We start from the raw sequence: 18,817 nt of genomic DNA, 5'->3' as shown, positions 1-18,817 counted from the left end.
GGATCTTGCCCGCCTCTAGCCCGCGCTCCCGCGCTGGCCAGGAGAGGTGGCCTCCCGGCGCCCGACGGCCCCTAGCCTGGCCAGCTCCGGGCGGGCGCTCTAGCGCTCCGCCGCCTGGGAGGGCCGCTTCCCCACCGGTGTGTTGGAAGAGTTGCCAGAGACAGAAAGGGGCCCTGTCTCCTTGGCTGGCTTCTTGGAGCAGGTTATTCTTTAACGCAAACTGCCCACCTCCCCCGACTTATGTAACTCTAGGGGTTGGTGGCGGAGCCCAGGGTCCAAGTCCCACCCTGGCAGCCGCCCAGCAGGCTTCCCTGTCCCCAGGACTGGAAACCACAGCGAGATGGTTTGCCTTCCCCCTGCCCGCCAATGGCTTCGGAAACCAGAATAGCCTCAGGTACCAGAGCTTGGGCACCTGGGTGAGACCACCTGCAAGACCAAAAGGAGCCATGGATCCTTCCAGAAGTCCTCACTGCAACCCTCCCCGCTTTCAAGAACGGCAGGCTGTGAGGCATGCATGCCCATCCTTGTTTGATGGAACTTTATTAGGATGTAGGCCTTCTGTGGAGCAGGGAGAGGACATGTGGACGGTGGAAATAGAACCTCACAGGCTAGAAGCCTTGGGATCTGGGATTTGTGCTGTCAGCTGCAGGGGCAGGGAGCTCACTCTGGAGAAAGGAACATAGTAAATACTGGGTGTTCAGGGGTCTCCAAACCCTCCCGAGGCAGAAACGGGGGCCTGGCACCTGCACATATCCACTGTATTACCAGGTAGACAGGAGGGGTGAATCCTGCTCAGGGCCCCATCTCCTGGATGCTCTCATACACATTTTCCAGGGGCCTGCTGTCCATGCTCAGGTCCCTGAGGGGGAGGGTCTCACAGGTCAAGTCATTCCTTGGGGCCAGAATCGATCCCCCACCCTTGAGGTCTAGCTGGTTTTTTATGAGTCCTGGGTCCCTGCTTTCAGACTTGCAGACCCTGGAGTACAGGATGTCCACCTGGAGAGAGGAGGGATCCAAGGAGCGGTTAACACCAGCCTCTCTGCCAAGAATCTGCCAGCCCCACCTGCTGTGCACAGCCCAGGCCCACTTTACCTGAGCAGTTGGGATCCTCTCAGCAGTCCCCTGCTGCAGTTCTTGGGGACCCTGACCTGTCCCCTTGAGCTTCTGGATGCAGGCATATTCAGCCACCAGAGGTCTGGCCGCAGGCCCAGGCCTGGCACAGCCGATGGTCAGCCGTGTCCCTGCCCACACCACAGGGCTCGAAGCCAGGCTGGCTCTGGGGATTGCAGCCAGCCCTATGTTGGAATAAGTGTCCTCAGGGCCAATGAAGGGTGAAGGGGAGACAGGAGAGGCCTTAGGCAACTGCTGTGGTGGGAAGATGGAGGGGGCTGCCTGTGGCCTGGTGCTGCTCCTGGGCACTTCCAGCCAGTGTGGGTGCAGGAGATCCATGCTGGCAGGCCGTGGGGCTAGGGGTGGGGTTAGAGTAGAGGTCACTTAAGGGTGGGGAGCAGGCCTGGCCCCAGAACTGGGGAGACAGCCTATGGCCAGACCCACCCCATTAACCCTCCCGGAGGCTCACGATGCTGCTGTGTGGGCCGCGGTGCAGCTCCTACAGCCTGGTGCCGGACCTGCTGAGGGAGCAGAAGCGAGTCTGTCTCAGCACTGACTGAGGGCAAAGGTCTGGAAGGGACCCTGTGGCACCACCCTGGCCCCACCCTGGCCTGGCACTCACCACTTGCACTGGCATCATGCTGCCCTGCAGCCTGGCCCGATGCCTCGGCACCCGTGTCCTGGGGGCAAGAGCATCATTAGGCCAGGGGCCACAGTAGGTACAAGGGTGGTCAGCAGCTGATGCAAGACCAATGTAGAGGTTCTCACAGAGCCTCTGCACGGGCCTGCCTCTAACTCCTGTCTGCACAAGGAGGTGGTGAGGGCCCACAAGGAACCCAGCACAACAGACATACCTGTGGCAGGCTGTGCACAGCACCCACAGCCAGAGGAGCAGGGAGAAGCACCCTAGGACCCAGAGGGTGGGCAGGGCCAAGGGCACTGGTTGCCCCATCCTGTGAGGCAGGGGCCTGGGGGCAGAAGAGAGGGGCACTGGGGCTGGCTTGAGGATGGGGCACACAAATGGCAGCCCCACTTGTGCTCCTCCCTCTGTGGGTGGGCTCCTCCCCCTATTCTGACTCAGCATACCGGAAACACCTGACCTTACCCAGGGGCACCCACCCTTCCACCTCCAGCTTGGAACTCCTGGTGAAAAGGGGTACTCTGCCTGCACTTTCACCATAACTGCAGGTGGTCATGGTGATGGCAGAGCATGGCTAGGGCAATTGTAACCTGGCCAAGATCATGCTGTGGTCACTGCAGCCCAAACCCATGATCTGGGGGAAGTCCCTGCAGTTACACCCCTGGGCCTATGAGCCACAGGCCACAGACCTCGCCTACCCACCCTGCCCAGCTGTGGCCCCCTTGTCTTACGTGATGCCCCTAAGCCATCTTAGTAGAGAGCTTGGACCTTGAAGTGGAGTAGTGGAGAGGCAGAAGAGGCCAGCTTCAGGCACTGAAATGTCCTCCCACCCCTCTGGCTCTCCTCCCCCTGGTCTCTGCCACCTATGCTGGATTAATGTCAGCAGAGTTGCCTGGGGGATGGGTGGTGGGTAACAGGTGGGCCCACCAACTATCTGTAGGAGTTAGGGGAGGTTCAAGGGGTAATCTTGGAGGTCGAGGCCAGTCTACCCAGACTCAGCAGCGGGCTTCTTGCACGGGCATGTGGGAGGGCCCAGTCTGATTAACTGGAACACAGCCAGTTCCCAATGCCTTGACCAGGTCAGTCCAAGCCCTCCCAAATGCAAGGAGCGCCCCTGAGGGGCTTGGGGAACTGCCCATGCTGGAGGGCAGAGCAGGCACTTACCAAGGCCACCACGCAGCTCCTCCACGGCCCTGTCTGGGGCAGCCAGGAAGGTCTTTGTGGGCCTGGTAGAGCTCCCCACCTCACTTCCTGTCGCTGCCTCAGAGCACCTCCCCAGCAGCCCTCAGCCCTGAGCTGCAGCTGCTGCCGCACCAGGAGTCACCCACCTGCTAGGGCCCCTCCCTCGGTCTAGTCGTGACTCAGTGTGCTACCCTGGGCGCTGGGTGGCCATCCCTATATTCTGAGAACCCAGCTATGCACCCTACCACACCCACTGAAGTGAACACTTGCCAACAAGAAGTGGGGAGAGTAGATCAGCTAGATAATCAGTGGCCACCAAATTTCAACTGACCAAACCCACTTGAGCAGGACCACCTGCCTAACAGTGCTCCTGAGGGCCAAATCCACCCAGTGAAGTAAGCACAGGGCACCAAAGGACACCCAGGGTTTTTACCCACCTCAATCAGAAAAGAGAAGGGAGAAGGCCACTCTCCTGGGCCCTCTGACCCTGGCATGGGCTGTGGCCTCATTCAGGACCCCTGAAGCCCAGCCCGTGAGTTGCCATGAACCTGTGCAGACCCCTCTCTCCCCAGAGACCCCGTAGCCAGCTGAGTCTCCACTGATACTGTGACGAAATCATTTTAATGTCCTTGCTAAGGATACGCCCCAAGACACTGGCAGGTGGGCTCCGTAGGCAAGTAAGTATCCAGAAGTGACTGACCCTCCAGAAGGACATCTTCACTTGGCAGTGTCCAAATACTCCAGGCTGGCGAGGCTGATATGAATCCTAGAAGTGGGCTGTCCCCTCTTGAGAGGTATCTTAGGTGTCAGAGTGACAGCTGGTTTTTCAGCCAAGGCAGCTGGAGTTGGGGTCCCAGGACCCATCCACAGTACATGCGAGGCCTCTAGAACTCTGTCATCTTCCTGTGGGTGTCTGCCTTCCGCTGTTCCCGCTGCAGGCCTGCCTCCTGAGCTCGGAGCTGCCCCAGCTGCCGCTGGGCTCCTGCCAGCTTCTCTTCCAGCTGGGCTGCTGCCACGCTGTGCCTAGGAACGGCCTGCTCGTCAGCATAGCTTCCTGGCCCATTGACACCACTGCTGTTGTGGCCACTGCCCGACCTCTTACATCTAGCTTTCTTCAAACTCAGCAGGCACTCTCAGGTCAGGTGACCTCCCGCATATGTCCTATAGGGATGGCCACCCAGCGCCCAGGGCCCCACACGTACCGGCCAGCATTCCGGGTGAGGGCCTCTTGGATGCCCTGGATGTCCCGCTGGGTACGCACAATCTTCTCCTCAGTCTGGAAGAGCCGTAGGCTCAGGGCCTGCTTGGCGCTCTTGCTGGCATGGTACATGTCCTGGCTCCTCCTTCCTGGGGGGCCCGCCCCAGCCTCCAGGGCCCCAGGAGCCTGGCCCCGCAGCTTTTCATTCAGGAAGTCAAACACGTTCCGAGGGGGTGGTCGGCCCCCAGGCCCACCCCCACTCCCCTGGCACCTTGGGGGCCTGTTGGCACCAGCCTGGCCCCGCTTGGTCCTCTTTTGCAGGATCTCTGCACACTGGTCCAGCGACTTCCCTCGAGGCAACACCACAGCATGAATAGGCTCCACCCGGCCTTCGGCATGTCTGCCTAAGCCTGCAAAGAAGTAGGGCTGGTGCTGCAGGTACTGACCCTCAGCTGGTCTCCAGCACCCTTCCCCCCAGGTAGCACACACTCACCCTTGCCAAACTCATAGCCCATCTTGGCGAGGAGTCTGGAGCCAATGCCACGTGTGTGTACTTCCCAGCCAGCAAAGGCAGAGCTGCAGGTCCCAGTGTCTGCAGTGCCTGATTCCACCACTGCAAGAGACAGAGGGCAATGGCTCAGCTAGGCCAGAGGACGGTGAGTGGTGACCTGTGCTCTGGCCCGTGTTCCCCAAGAGCTCAGCTCCCAAGCAGGATACCCATCTCTTGCCAGGACTCACAAACCTGCTGTGGGTGTTCCTGGCACCTTAAGCAGGTAAGTTGACTGTACTGCAGCCTATCACTGGTTGCTGAGGATAGGGGTTCAGAGATCACCAATTCATGTCATAGGTTCCCAGGGACACCTCCCTGTCATTACCCTCCCTGACCCCTCAGGAGACTTGAACATTGCCTACCAGCTCCCTTTCCTGACACCTCCACCCAACGTATCTGGACACACACCCTCTATCTGCCAGGTTCCCTTCCACCCCCACCCACCAGGCAACAGGTCCTCAGCCTGGAAAGGCAATTGACAGAGCCACCCCTTCCTGTCCGTCACGTCTACCCATCACTCCCTGTTGTCTCTTTAGCAGCTCCAGCCCCAACAGTCCTTTCTCTCCCACAGCAAGGCCAAGACCTTGCATTTCAGAGCTTGTAACTGTTGCACATGCTCCTCAAAGCCAAAGGCCAGGTCTCTGGCCCTACCCCAGGCCCTCTGCTTTGGTTACCCAGGCTGAGCTGACCTCACTTTGGCCACTCACTACAGTTGTCCCCTTAGCAGGGTGCTTCTCAGGGAGAAAGCTGCCAACCTTGCTCCAGGCCCCCACCATCCTGGCTCTGGGCACCACGCTGCCGTTGTACCTCTGGCATAGCTTGAGTCAACCGCATCACCACTGTCTGAGTCCGATGACTCTGCAGCCTCCGTGCGCAGGGGGGGCAGAATGCTATCTCCCTCCACCACAGCCTCTTTCAGCAGCAGTGAGTCAAACTTGACTGTATAGTAGCCATTATCTACATCTGAGGAGACAAACATGGGCTGCAGGTCAGCAGCTGTAATGAGCAGGCCACAGTAAGGAGCAACGAAGGAAGGGGGACGGGAGGCAGAGCTGAGGCCAGGCCAGACTTGCTCCTCTTGGGCCCAGTCGGAGATCTCAATGTCCAAAGAGATAGGAAGTGGCCCAGGACACAGACAAAAGACTTTCTAAGAAGGGCTTTATTCAGAAGCACCCTGTCAGGGAAGTCCCCACAGCAGCCTCACCAAGGATCCGTGCTGGGTGCCAGAGGCCATCCTGGTGCTTGGCCAGACACGTAGAGCCAGCCTGCAGCAAGCTCAGATCTGGGTCCTGGAAGGGGCGCAGCTCATCCACGGAGACCACCTGCCCGTGGGAGAACCTGCAGAGAAGGCCACAGGGGGCAGGCTCAGGCATGGCCTATGAGGGCAAACAAGCCCATCTGCCTGGTGCCCAGAAGGGAGAAACAGACAGGGAGATAAGCACACCAAAAAGAATATACTTTTTCCATCTCTCTCACATACCTTTTTTTTTTTTTTTATTTTTTAAGTTGTAGATGGGCAGCGTGACTTTATTTTATTTGTTTATTTTTTATGTGGTGCTAAGGATCAAACCCAGTGCCTCACACATGCTAGGCCCCAGCCCCAGCCCTCTCTCATATACTTTTTAAATATTGTTTTTCTAGTTATAGATGAACACAATACCTTTATTTTATTTAATTATTTTAATGTGGTGCTGAGGATTGAACCTAGGGCCTTGCACATGCTAAGTGAGTGCTCTACCACTGAGCCCCAGCCCCAGCCCTCTCATACACTTTTGCATGTGCATATACATACACACTTTCTCACAGGCAAACACAGACGTTCACTCATAAACACACACATGCATAAACATATACACTCATACTCACAGACATACCTACATATACATGTACAGGTGCACACAAATATACAAGCACACATATATATTCCCATGTACCCATATACATAAACTCACACGCGAATATACACACACACGCAAAAACAATATACTCATACACACTAAACATGCACACTTGAAGTCTCTCAGGATGCGCTTGGCTACTCTGAAGAGCATATTCCTGGTATTGTTTCCAGCTTGCTAGGGTGACAATGTGGCAGAGGGTCTTGTGACTTTGGCTCAACATCATCTCCAGTTATGAAGTTCTAGACCCAAACCCACTAGGACAGCCTAGTCATAAGTAGCAGTGCTGAGACTCATATAGATATATATATTTTTAAGTACTGGAGATTGAACCCAGGCATGCTTTACCACAGAGCTATATCCCCAGCCCTTTTTATTTTTTTCCAGTTCTTCTTATTATTTTTTGTTTTGAGACAGGGTCTCATTAAGTTGCCCAGGCTGGCCTTGGGCTTGCAATCCTCCTACCTCAGCCTCCCAACTTGCTGGGATTACAAACCTATTCCACCACATTCAGCAGTATTGCAACTTTTAGATATCAGTGCACCAGTAAAATTAAAACCAAAACCAAAACCAAGTTAGAGAGAATGAAGAGGAAATGTGGGGACAGACACAGGACTGCAAACTTGAACCTGCTAAATAAAGACATGAAAAAGCTAACCACCAGCCACCACTGCATGTCATCATTTCATACAGGAAACTGTTAACCCCACAGGAGCAGCTGAGGGCTGGCATTCACGTCAAAACAGAGCCAGGGTTGTCTTCCTAGGCAGGAATCTGTGGGTGGGAAGGAGGGAGATGGACAGGCAGTCTCAGTAAGCTCCCCCAAGTTGCACAGTGGTGGTCTGGGGTTCTCCTTCTCACCCCTGGCTATCCTGGTAAATAGGGCACTGCCATTGAGCAAGCAATACCAGCAGCTGTGACACAGCTGCAAGAGCACTGTAGTGGAGGTACTGGCAGAAAAGTCTCACTCAACCAAGGACTAAAGGGATGCACTCGAAGCAACTCCTCGCCAGGTGAGTTTGGCACATTCCCAATGTCTGACCATCAGTCAAACCTTTTTGGAGGATCCTTTATCACTAGAAGAGGCCTTAAAATTTGGCACAGATTGAGTGCTCCTTATCCAAAATGCTTAGGACCAGAAGTGTTTTAAACTTAGATTTTTGAACACTTCAGATTTTGAATTTTTAGATCAGGGATGCTCAATCGAACAAGTGCTTTTATGAAAGGATTTCCAAGAATATGAAAAACTTAAGAAATAATCTAAAAATTTGAAGCATGGGGAATAGTTATGGTATATCCATGAGGTTAAAAATAAGAGATGGACAAACTGACCTGTGGAAAAAAGGAGAACAGCAAGAGCCCCATGCACATAGGAAACGTAACAACTGAGGAGTACCGCAAACATGCTAGGGAAGGATGAACTCTGGATTCAAAATTTGAGTTTTCATATATAAGACCCCCAAATTGATGACCAACATCAAAATGTCCACAGAAACACATTCCAGATGAAGTAAAGACTTAAACCTGAGAACTCTAAAAAGATCTGGAACTATAAAAAGATCTAAGCTCAGCTAGGGCCTGGTAGGGACATCATTGAACACTTCCCACAGAAATACAAGCCTAAAACTGGAAAAAATTGTCAAGACTCACTGGAAATTGATGAGAGCACACATACACTGAAAAGAGATTAGTGACAACCCGCTCAGCTCTGGTGGAAATGGGAGGAGACAGCTGCTACATTTGGCCCGTTCCTGGGTTCAGAAAACCCACGATAGTTCTTCCAGCTTGGGAAAAAACTAAAAGCCGCAGAGCAGATGGGGGCAGAGGCAAAACCCAGGCCCTGGCAGCTACATGCGGCAGTGCTGGCAAAAACCACTGGGGAAACAGCTCTGATCATGTGGGGTTGTGACTTCAGCTGCAGTGAACACCAGCTATGTGTTTAACAGGGAGATCCCCAGCTCCTGAGGGAAATGCATGTGTTAGGAGCTCCAAGAGAAGACTGGAGAAACGAGGAGAGAGAACAAGAGGCTGGGTAAACACGGAAGGTGCTCCCCAACCCACAGGGCCAAATGGCTGAGGTAAGAAGCCCTTGGTGCTAGAGGTATCTGAGTACCATTCCTGCCTAAATCACAGGTGATCATGGAGCTTTAAGAAGATGCAGCCCCCTCCCCGCCACACATATGTGCATGCACACACAAAGATGCAGCTCTAGGAAACCAGGCTAAAGAGCAAAAGCACATCTTAAATAAGCAGTGGTGACAGAGGCTGCACATTACAGGGGAGGCAGATTTTCTGATTTAAGTCCAGAAAACTTCACTAAAACAAACTTAGGAAAACAATTCAGAATCCAGGTATAATATATCACCTGTCTTCTGGCTCTGCTCTTTCTAATGAGATGTCATTGAATTTTCAACAAAGTTATGAGACAGGAAAACAGGAAATGTGATCTAAATTTATGGAAAAAAGCAATTGATAGAATATGACCGAGTGAGTCCAAATGCTGAGTTAAACAAGACCTCAAAACAGATATTGTAAGTATGTTTCAAGAATTAAATGATAATGACACTCACTCAAGAAACAGAATATCTTAAAAGAGGAAATTATATAAAAAGAATCAAATAGAAATGCCACAGTTGAAAAATAGAATCACTGAAACAAAAAATTTGCTAAATAGAGGAGAATGATTGAGACAGGCAGAGCACAGGGGGCTTCCAGGACAGTCCAACAATTCTGTGTGGTGCTGTAGCGCTGGATCATGTTACTACGCATTCGATCAAATCCACTGAACATGCAGCACCCAGATGGAGCCCTGTGCACACTGTGTCTGGGTGGTGACAACGCAGGTGCTCTGGGGCATGAGGAGCTGGTGATGGAGGTTGTGCCTGCCTGGGGCAGGGGCATGCAAAGAAATTTCTGTACTTCCATTCAATTTTGCTGCAAACTTAAAACCTCCCTAAAAAACAAACAAACAACAAAAAAACCCCACCAAATTGGGGAGAAAAAAAGGCATCTCAGAAGCCCATATAAAAACATCAAGCGGGCTGGGGATGTGGCTCAAGCGGTAGCGCGCTCGCCTGGCATGCGTGCGGCTGGGGTTCGATCCTCAGCACCACATACAAACAAAGATGTTGTGTCCCCTGAAAACTAAAATAAATAAATAAATAAATATTTTTTTTTTAAAAAACAAATAAAAATAAAAACATCAAGCAAGGGGTTGGGGCTGGGGCTCAGTGGTAGAGCGCTTGCCTAGCATGCTTGGAGGCACTGAGTTTGATCCTCAGTACCACATAAAAATAAGAAAATAAAATAAAGATATTCGGTCCATCTACAACTACCAAAAAATCCAAACAATAACAATTAAAAAAACAAAACAACAACAACAAAAAAAAACCATCAAGCAAACCAGTACATGTGCACCGGGAGTCCAAAGGGGATGAGGCAGCTGATGAAGTGACTGCAAGGCCCTCCCACCCGGTGGACTAGACATCAACTCAGCTTCAAGAGACTTTCTGAGGCTAAATGGTACAAGCGCAACGAGATCACATCCAGACATCAATAGAAGTGCCGAAGTCAGAGAAGCATAGCAAAAGAAAAGTAACTGTTTCTGTACAAAGGCACAGTGGTTCGGTTCATAGATGACTCCTCATTGGAAACAATGGAGCCAGAAGGCGATGTGATGTTGTATGAGAATGCTTAAGAAGAAAAAGAACTGCCCACCAAGAGCTCTGAAGGTGACCTTCAAAGATGAAGGTGACCATACTCCAATATTCAGACGAATCAGACGAAAATTATAAGGCATGCTGAAATAAGAAAATATAGCCCATTAACAGGAACAAATAAGTTAACAGAAACTACTTCTCAGCTGTGTTAATTATACCAAATAACTAAAGGTAAGCATGGATGATGAACCAAAGGAAGTGTAAGAACAAGGTATGTTGCCCCAAGGTAACCCAACAGAAGGTACCCACAGACAGGACATCATGGAGGAGCAGTGTACAATGTCCCAAACACCAGCTTCAGGGAAACCCTGAAGCTAAACAGTAGAATAGCCAGAGGAGTTGAGCTGGCAGATGAAAGAACAGAAAACCCGGAGGCAGATCTACTGAATGAGAGAAAGGAGAGTCCAGGAGAAAGAGCAAGGCCCCAGGAATCCATGGTACACCACTAGCCCCACACACCATCACTCACAAGGCGGGAGCTTCCGGAGAGGAAAGAGGGGAGCAGAAAGAGTACTCTTGAAGATGTGGAGATAATGACTGAAACATTCCACATGAGATGAAAGATCTGCATCCACAACATCCAAGAAGTGCAATAAACTCCAAATCTTTAAACTCAAAGAGGTCCAGAATGAGACTCATTACAAGCAAACTGCTGAAATCCAAAGACAGAGAATCCTGAGAAGTGCAAGAGAGGAGGGACTCAGCATGTCCAAAGGATCCTCCAGAAGATTAACAGCCAGTTTCTCATCAGAAACTGCTGAAGCCAGAGGCAGTGGAACATCATTTAAAGTACTGAAAGAAAAAACAAAAACACTACTGGATCAAGAAGTCCATATCCGGCAAAACTATCCTTCCAAAATGATGGAGAAATAAAGACATTCCCATATTCAAAAAGCTAGAAGAAATGATTGTAAATATTTTTTAACATAAATAAATGACAAATGTTACAGGGGATATAGTAGATAACACATACAAGGTATTGAAATATCACATGGCACCCCATTATTAGGTACAATTTTATTTTTTTTAATGTGTCAGTTAAAATATTAATTTAGGCTAGGCATGGAGGCACACACCTCTAATCCTAGCTACTCTGGAGACCAAGGCAGGAGGAAACCTGGGAAACTTAGTAAGATCATGCCTCAAAAAATAAAAAGGACTGGGGATGTAGCTCAGTGATAGAGTACCCATGGTTTCAATTCCCAGTACTGCAAAATACATACACATATACATACAAAAATTACAGACCACTATCCTTTTTGGATATAGATGCAAACACCCTCAACAACACAGTAGTAAACCAAATTTAGCAACATATTCAATATACACGATGACTAATTGTGATTCATCCCAGGAATGTAAGGAGGAGCTCAATGCATGAAAACCATTCAGTATAATACACCACATTAGTAAAAGAGGAAGTAAAAAAAAAAAAAACCAACATAATCATATCTGTTGATACAAAAGAGCATTTGGAAATGGCAAACACAACTCAGGGAATGTCCTAAATTTGACGAAGAGCATCCATGGAAGACCCACAACTAATATCATATTCAACAGTAAAAAACAGAAAGCTTTCCCCCCTAAGACCAGGAAAAAAAGAAAAAGAAAAACACAAATACACACATACTCTTACCACTTTTATTATACAATGTAGCAAGTTCCAGTTAGAGCAATTAAGCAAGAAAAAGAAATAAAAGCCATATAAGTTGGATACAACTGAAATCTCTATTCAGAGATAACATTATCCTATAAACAGAAAATCTTTAAAAATTACAAAAACCTTCAAAACCACAAAAAACTCCTATTAAAGCTAATAAACAAATTTTAGCAAAGGACACAAAATCAACATACAAAACTCAGTTGTATTTCTACACATTGGAAATGAACAATTTAAAAATGTAATTAAGAATATTAAGTAAATTCTACTTATAAGACCATCAAAAGGAATATTAAAAAGAAGTTAAACCCAAAACATGTAAGATCTGTACATTACAAAATATAATTGGAAGAGAATACTGCTAATACTGTTTAACAATCTTATTAAGATTGGTCTATGTATTCAATCCCTATCCAAACTCCAAATGCCAGGCTGGGGTACAGTTCAGTGGCAGAGCACCTGCCTAATATGTGCAAGGACTTGGGTTCAATCACACACACTCTCTGATACATACTATAACACAGATGAAACCTAAAAATACTATGTTAAGGGCCGAGGATGAGGCTCAGTGCTAAAGTGCCCAACCAGCATGTGCAAGGCCCTGGATTCAATCCTCAGGACCACTCACATGCACACACACTGCGTTAAATGAATCCAGCCAAAGAACAAAGGACAAATGCTGGATTATTCCACTTGTACAGGCGCCTAGAAAAGGCAGATGAAGAGAGACAAAGTAGAGGTTCTCAGAGGCTGGGGGAGAGGGTCCTGGAGTTACTCAATGAGTACAGTTTCTGTTTGGGAAGAAAACATTCTGAAAATAGATAGTGGTGGTAATGACTTTTTTTTGGGGGTTGGAGGGTGGGTATGGAATCCAGGTCCTGCATATGCCAGGCAAGTGCTCTGCCACTATGCCATATCCCTAGTCCTGACAGTGATGATTATGATATACTGTGAATGTCAATTAATGCTACTCAACTGAAGGCTTAAAAATGGTTAAAACGGGACACCTTGTCATACATATTTTACCACAACATTTAAAAATAAATAATGTAACATAAAAAACCAGTGAATTGTATGCTTTATATGGGTGAATTGTATGCCATATCAATTAAATCAACAAAATTTTGTTTTGCTTTTTTTTTTTTTTTGGTAATGCTATGGACCGAGCCTAGGTTCTCACACATTCTAAGCAATGTTCTACCACTGAGCTACTATCCCCAGTCACTCAATGTAATTTTTTTTTTTTTTTTAGTGAAGGAAAGAACAAAATATAGAAATGAAGAATAAGATAAAGAGAGAAAGCATCAAATATTAAAGATAAGTGAAGAGTTAGTATGGACAACAAGACATATACTATGTACTGTAATTCAAGAAAACTTTCCTGATGGGCTGGGGTTATGGCTTAGTGGTAGAGCGCTTGCCTAGTGTGTGTGGGGCACTGGGTTGGATCCTCAGCACATTAAAAAAATAAAGTTATATATCCATCTAAAATATATTTTTGAAAAACTTTCCTGATATGAAAAATATTTGTAATTACCTATGTTGAAAGACTATACCATGCTGAAAGTATCACTTTAGTGTGATTCACAGTGAGATGCATCACGGTAAAACTACTGAATTTTACAGGGAAAGAAATGTGTGAGCCAAGATTTATACCCAATAAAACTGGCCTTTGAACATAAAGGATACAAACACAACTTTTCCAATAAGCAGCTCTCCAGAAATGCCACTCTAGGAGCCCACCACTCACCTAGAGATAGACGAGCCTCAGATAACCAAGTAACCCAACTGCCCAACATGGATTGACGGCATACACAGAATAGGCCCTTGCAGAGCTGAGATGATGGGCTAAGATGACCACACACTACATAATGGAGACCTAGTGCCATCGTAAAACACAAGAATGCAGGTACGTGGATAAAAACACTTCCCACAGTTTTCAGTCATTGCAAATGGTGCTGTTAGTCCGAGTGCAATTGCTCTCAGAATGCTGTGTACCTACAACGGGATGACAAAAAGCAATGAGAGGAAATTTGGAGTCTATGATCCCCTGAGCTCCTGAGAACCAGAACCCTGGGGTGGGGTAGAGAAGGAAATTCAGATGTGATCCAAAAGAGACTGAATGAAAACGCTAGTTGTTAATTTGAACTGTTCTGAATACCTATATGAACTCACATGTATTTTACTCTTAAAAATACAGGTGGATAGGTGGGTGCACTAGAGCATGCCTGTTATCCACAGTAACTTGGGAGACTGAAAAGGATCAAAAGTTGGGGGCCAGCCTTGGCAACTGAGGAAGACCCTGTCTTAAAATAAATAAAATAAAGGATTAGGAATGAAGTTCAGTGGTAGAGTTCTAGGTTCAATCTCTAGTACCAAAAACAAACCCCAAATTGAACAGGTGCATGGTCTTGTTATCTCAGGCAGCCTATATACATATACATCCACTGTTCCCTGTTTCCTAGCTCTGCCACCTAAAACATGTAGAAACAATGACCAGCCTGCAGCCTGGTATTATGCACGCTGAAGGTCTAGAAACACCCCCTCCCATGAAGGAAACCATCCTTCCTGGAGGCTGGGCAATGCAGGGTCTAGGGCAGGAAGTGCACTGGTGGGTTGAGTATCCTGACCCAGACAGCAAGGTGGCCATCAGCATCAGTGGAGGCCAGTCAAAAGGATGCAGAAGTCAACTTGAAGAGGGTCCTGCTGGCCAAAGGCAGGCCAATTTGCAGGTAAAAAAAGGATCAGAACTGCAGCAGATCAAAATTCATCAAATGCATTTACATTTATGAGTTCATAAAAATATTAAATTTTTTAAAAAGTTACTTCATCACCTTCTCATTATAAAAACGATTCAGCTCTTTATCTTCAAAACTAAGTAAACAAGACAGAAATGTCAAGCATTTTTTCTATACTGGGTGGTCAAGTAGCACCCCAGGTGTGTGCTCTCTGCACCCCTTCCATTCATATGGCCAGCAAATGACCCTAGTGATAAAAACAGTAACACCAACAGAGGTTGGACCTGAAGCCTGCAGATGGCAGGTGCAGCTATAATCAGGGTCAGAAAATGGGCAAGACCAGATTATGGCGGTTACACCACAGTCAGACCTGGTTGATAAGCCATATAAATAAGAAATACGGTTTTTGAGGGAAGAGGCTGTTTAGGATTGAGGTGCAAAGCGGGGGCTTCTAGGATTATTGACAACTGGTAGTTTTTGATCTGGATGGTGAGAGCCAGTTCAAAACATTTCTTTATATTCTATTTGCTTCCCACATCTGAATTTGTTTCAGAGTAATGAGCTAAAGAAAGCCACTTATGCTTGTTACTCTTCAGGTACTGTTCTATATTCTTTGTGGTCCTGTACGTGAATTCATTCTATTCTCCCAGTAACTAGAGGAATACTTCTCACCTCCATTTTTTAGAAGACAAGAGAGGAGAGAGATCAAGCTATAAAAATGTGTGAAAGGGGGCTGGGGATATAGCTCAGTTGGTACAGTGCTCGCCTCGCATGCACATGGTCCTGGGTTCAATCCCCAGCAACACACACACACACACACACACACAAAAAGGCGTGAAAGGATGCTCACCTCATTAGTAATCAGACAATACAAATTCTATCCAGATGCCACTGTCCAGTTTTCAACAGGCACAAATCTGAAGGTCAGACAGTATGACTGTGGGCAATAAGAAGAGCACTAAGAATGAGGCACTTCAGGAGGTAAGAAAGTGCGTGCTCTCTGCACTGACCCAGGCATATACTGACTCTCCACAATGCTTACATGCTGGGGAAATGTTTCTTGGGTGCAAAATAACATGCACTAGGATAGTCACCGCTTGTTGTTTGCAATAAACGAAAGCTGAACACCATCAAAGCAGACAGAATAAGATGTGGCATACTCATATGAGGGAAAGTAACAGTACCTGAACAGAAAAGTTTCATGTCAACTTGTTCATCTCTCAAAACATAACTGAAGCCGAACACAGTGCCCCATGCCTGTAATCCCAGTGGCTCAGGAGGCTGAGGCAGGAGGGTTACAAGTTCAAATCTAGCCTCAGCAACTTAGAGAGATGCTAAGCAACTCAGTGAGACCCTGTCTCTAATAAAACACAAAATAGGGCTAGGGATGTGGCTCAGTAGTCTAATGCCCCTGAGTTCAATCCCCGGTAACACCCCCCCTCCAAAAAAAAACACAGTACATACACCACTTACAGACACACATCTGTAGAGGACCATCATGTACTAGAAGGGTATGTACCAAGTTTGGTGACAGCAGTCTCTCAGGAGGAGAGTAAAACAGAGAGATTGGGGGTAGAAAGGTACTTTATATTATTGGTACCATTTTATTTCTTTTATTTTAAAAATTACAAGCTGGGTACAGTGGTGCATGCCTGTAAGCCCAGCTACTGAGGAGGCTGAAGCAGGAGGATGGTAAGTTTGAGACCAGCCTCAGGAAAAGTAGCAAGACCCTGTCTCAAAATAAAAATTAAAAAGACTGGGGCTGTAGCTCAGTGGTACAATCCCCAATATCTATCAATCAATCAATCAATCAATCATGGAGCTCAGCAGTAGAGCACCCCTGGGCTGAATTTCCAGTATTTCAAACCATCTTCATCATCATCATTATCATTGTCCAAAACAAGTCCAAGAAAACAACTTAGCCTGGGGTGCTGGCAAGGCAAGTGTTTGTGAGATGCTTCAAAGTCTTCAGATTGGACCTAAAGCTGACAGAAGGAAGCACTGCTGATGAACAGTGCTGGGGCCGGTGACCTTGGGCAACTTAGTGCTTCAGAGCCCATCTCTCCATCTGTAAAATGGAGTGACTGCAGGGCTTACCTATAGTGTTGCTGCACAGGTCAGTGAGCATATGCAAATCTCTTGGAATAGCACCTGGGCCAAAGGAAACAGGCCAGCAGCAAACTAGATCTCTCATTGTAGGGAACACAATACAGGAACTTGGTAACCCCCAGAGACAGTGGCAAAATGATGATCTAGCTGCTGGTTACACAGACATGTCCACTTGGTGAATATTGTCACTGATGACAGGCACCTTTGTGCAGGGGTGGGAGAGGAGGGTGGGGAGGGAGGAAGAGAGGGAGGAAAGGAGGGAAGAAGGAAAGGAAAAAATATACCAAGAGTCTACTAAGAAGTATGATATTCAGCTAGGTGCAGTAGCATAAACTTATAGTCCCAGTCATTCAGGAAAATGGCAACTTATCAAGATCATATGTCAAAATCAAAATCAAAATGGGTGAAGTACAATGTAGCTCAGGGTTAGAGTCAGCTGAGGTTCAATCCCACACAGCAAAACAAAACAAAAAAGTTCAGTAGTCATCCTGAACTACTGGCTTAAAAGAAAATCAACTATGAAAAGTTTTAGTGAATACTCCTTCTAAAGATGAAGTAAAAACAAAACTATGTGTTAAGGGAAAAAAAAAATAGACACCGTGGCAGTAAATGAGGGCATTTGCATTTGATGAGGTGATGCCATCCCATTCCTGAGATGTAAAGATGCGGACATTATTTATTCAATATCCTCATCAAGTAGATCATAGGTGCACCCTGAAGCACTTACGGGCAAAAATAAAAAAGGAACTTCTAGAATTTGCTTTAAAATAGTCCAGGGGGAAAAAAAAAAGGTAGAGCAAGGGAAAATAGATGTAAAATTGGAAAATGTGATAAATAATGAAGCTGGCAGTTGTCACCGCTCTAATCTTGTGCATGTTTGAAAACTCCTGTAAATCCTGGGGTTTGAGGTACAAGTCAGTGGCAGAGCGCTTGCCCAGTATGTGGATTGACACCGCCAAAAAAAAAAAAAAAAAAAGAAAAAGCTAATTTTAAGGTTCACTCTGGAGAGTAAACTGATGATGGGCGGGTATTGTTCTTTACAGTATAAACGCAGACTTATTGATTTCTCAAAAAAAAAAAAAAAAAAAAAATCCAAGTAAACATGAGGCTGGGGCTTGGTGGTAGAGCGCTGGCCAAGCATGGATGAGACACTGGGTTTGATCCTCAACACCACATAAAAACAAATAAATAAAACAAAGGTACGTATCCATCTACTACTAAAAAAAAAAAAATTAAAAAGAAAAACCCGAGTAAACACCTCATCCCGACACCGCTGCAACTCCCCGGGCAGGGCAAGGCCTCACCTGCAGCTGTCCTTGAAGCGGCACTTCCCCTCCAGGAAGAACGGGCAGGGTTTCAGGGACTTGTGAGTGGGGTAGAGGTAGAGCACGCGCACGCCCGCCGAGCCGTCCTCCGCCGCCTCGGTGCCCACCACCATGGCGTTGTGATACTCCAGCGTGCCCCACGCACTGCGGTAGGGGGCGTTCACTTTGGCGCCGCTCAGCTCTCCCGGGTCCGGGTCCGGGTCCGGCTCCGCGCGCCCGGGCTCCGCGGGTCCCGGCCCCGCCTCTCCCTCCGGGCCCATCTCCGGGCCGGCGGGCACCCCCGCGGCCTCGGCGTCCAGCGCGGCCAGCAGCTTGCTCTTGCGGACGGACACCAGGCTGGCCTCGGTGAGCCCGATTAGCTCGCGCAGGTCGGCCTGCAGCTGGCGCAGGTCGGCCTGCTCGGCCGCCTCCAGGCCGGCCCCCAGGGCCAGCTCCACCTGCCGCAGCTGGGCGCGGTAGGTCTGCAGGGCCGCCTCCAGGCTCTCCTCGTCCATCTCGACGGCTGCGCGGGTCCGGGGAGGGGCGCGGGCGGAGCGGCGGGAGCGCGGCCAGGGGTGCCGGCTCGGCCGCTCGCCCGTAACGGCAGGCTCGCTCAGGCGCGCGGCAGCCGGCCCCGCCGCCTCCCGCGCCGCCGTCAAGGGCCCGCCGGCCTCTACGCCACAGCGGTTGCGCCCGCCTTCCGCCCGCC

The 18,817-nt window shown here is 48.5% G+C and overlaps 2 protein-coding genes across 10 annotated transcripts; both read right to left on the bottom strand.

Moving 5' to 3' along the window:
* Window positions 1–523: 523 nt before the first annotated feature.
* Lime1 (Lck interacting transmembrane adaptor 1) lies at window positions 524–3,763 on the bottom strand. 9 transcript variants are annotated; one of them, XM_046432863.2, is made up of 6 exons: window positions 3,633–3,755; window positions 1,965–2,078; window positions 1,733–1,790; window positions 1,580–1,631; window positions 1,093–1,466; window positions 524–996 (listed from the first exon to the last, which is right to left on the bottom strand). In XM_046432863.2, the coding sequence occupies exons 2-6, from the start codon at window positions 2,060–2,062 to the stop codon at window positions 793–795; spliced, it is 786 nt and encodes a 261-aa protein (XP_046288819.1). In that variant the 5' UTR covers window positions 2,063–2,078; window positions 3,633–3,755; the 3' UTR covers window positions 524–792. The 9 variants fall into 9 exon arrangements, with proteins under 9 accessions (XP_046288819.1, XP_046288818.1, XP_046288817.1 ...); XM_046432862.1 differs by lacking the exon at window positions 3,633–3,755 and adding an exon at window positions 3,370–3,483; XM_046432861.2 differs by lacking the exon at window positions 3,633–3,755 and adding an exon at window positions 2,915–3,400.
* Zgpat (zinc finger CCCH-type and G-patch domain containing) lies at window positions 3,535–18,747 on the bottom strand. Its single transcript, XM_046432856.2, has 6 exons — window positions 18,109–18,747; window positions 5,885–6,018; window positions 5,488–5,643; window positions 4,624–4,743; window positions 4,135–4,540; window positions 3,535–3,955 (listed from the first exon to the last, which is right to left on the bottom strand). Exons 1-6 carry the CDS (start codon window positions 18,621–18,623, stop codon window positions 3,817–3,819), a joined length of 1,470 nt encoding a protein of 489 aa, XP_046288812.1. The 5' UTR covers window positions 18,624–18,747; the 3' UTR covers window positions 3,535–3,816.
* Between the last annotated feature and the right edge of the window lie 70 nt (window positions 18,748–18,817).

The sequence above is a fragment of the Marmota monax genome, unplaced genomic scaffold (genome assembly GCF_021218885.2).
Source record: "Marmota monax isolate L192 unplaced genomic scaffold, Marmota_monax_Labrador192_F-V1.1 WCK01_AAM20220418_F8-fsc00014, whole genome shotgun sequence".
Taxonomy (NCBI): Eukaryota; Metazoa; Chordata; class Mammalia; order Rodentia; family Sciuridae; genus Marmota; species Marmota monax.
This window is presented reverse-complemented; position numbering and strand designations above follow the sequence as displayed.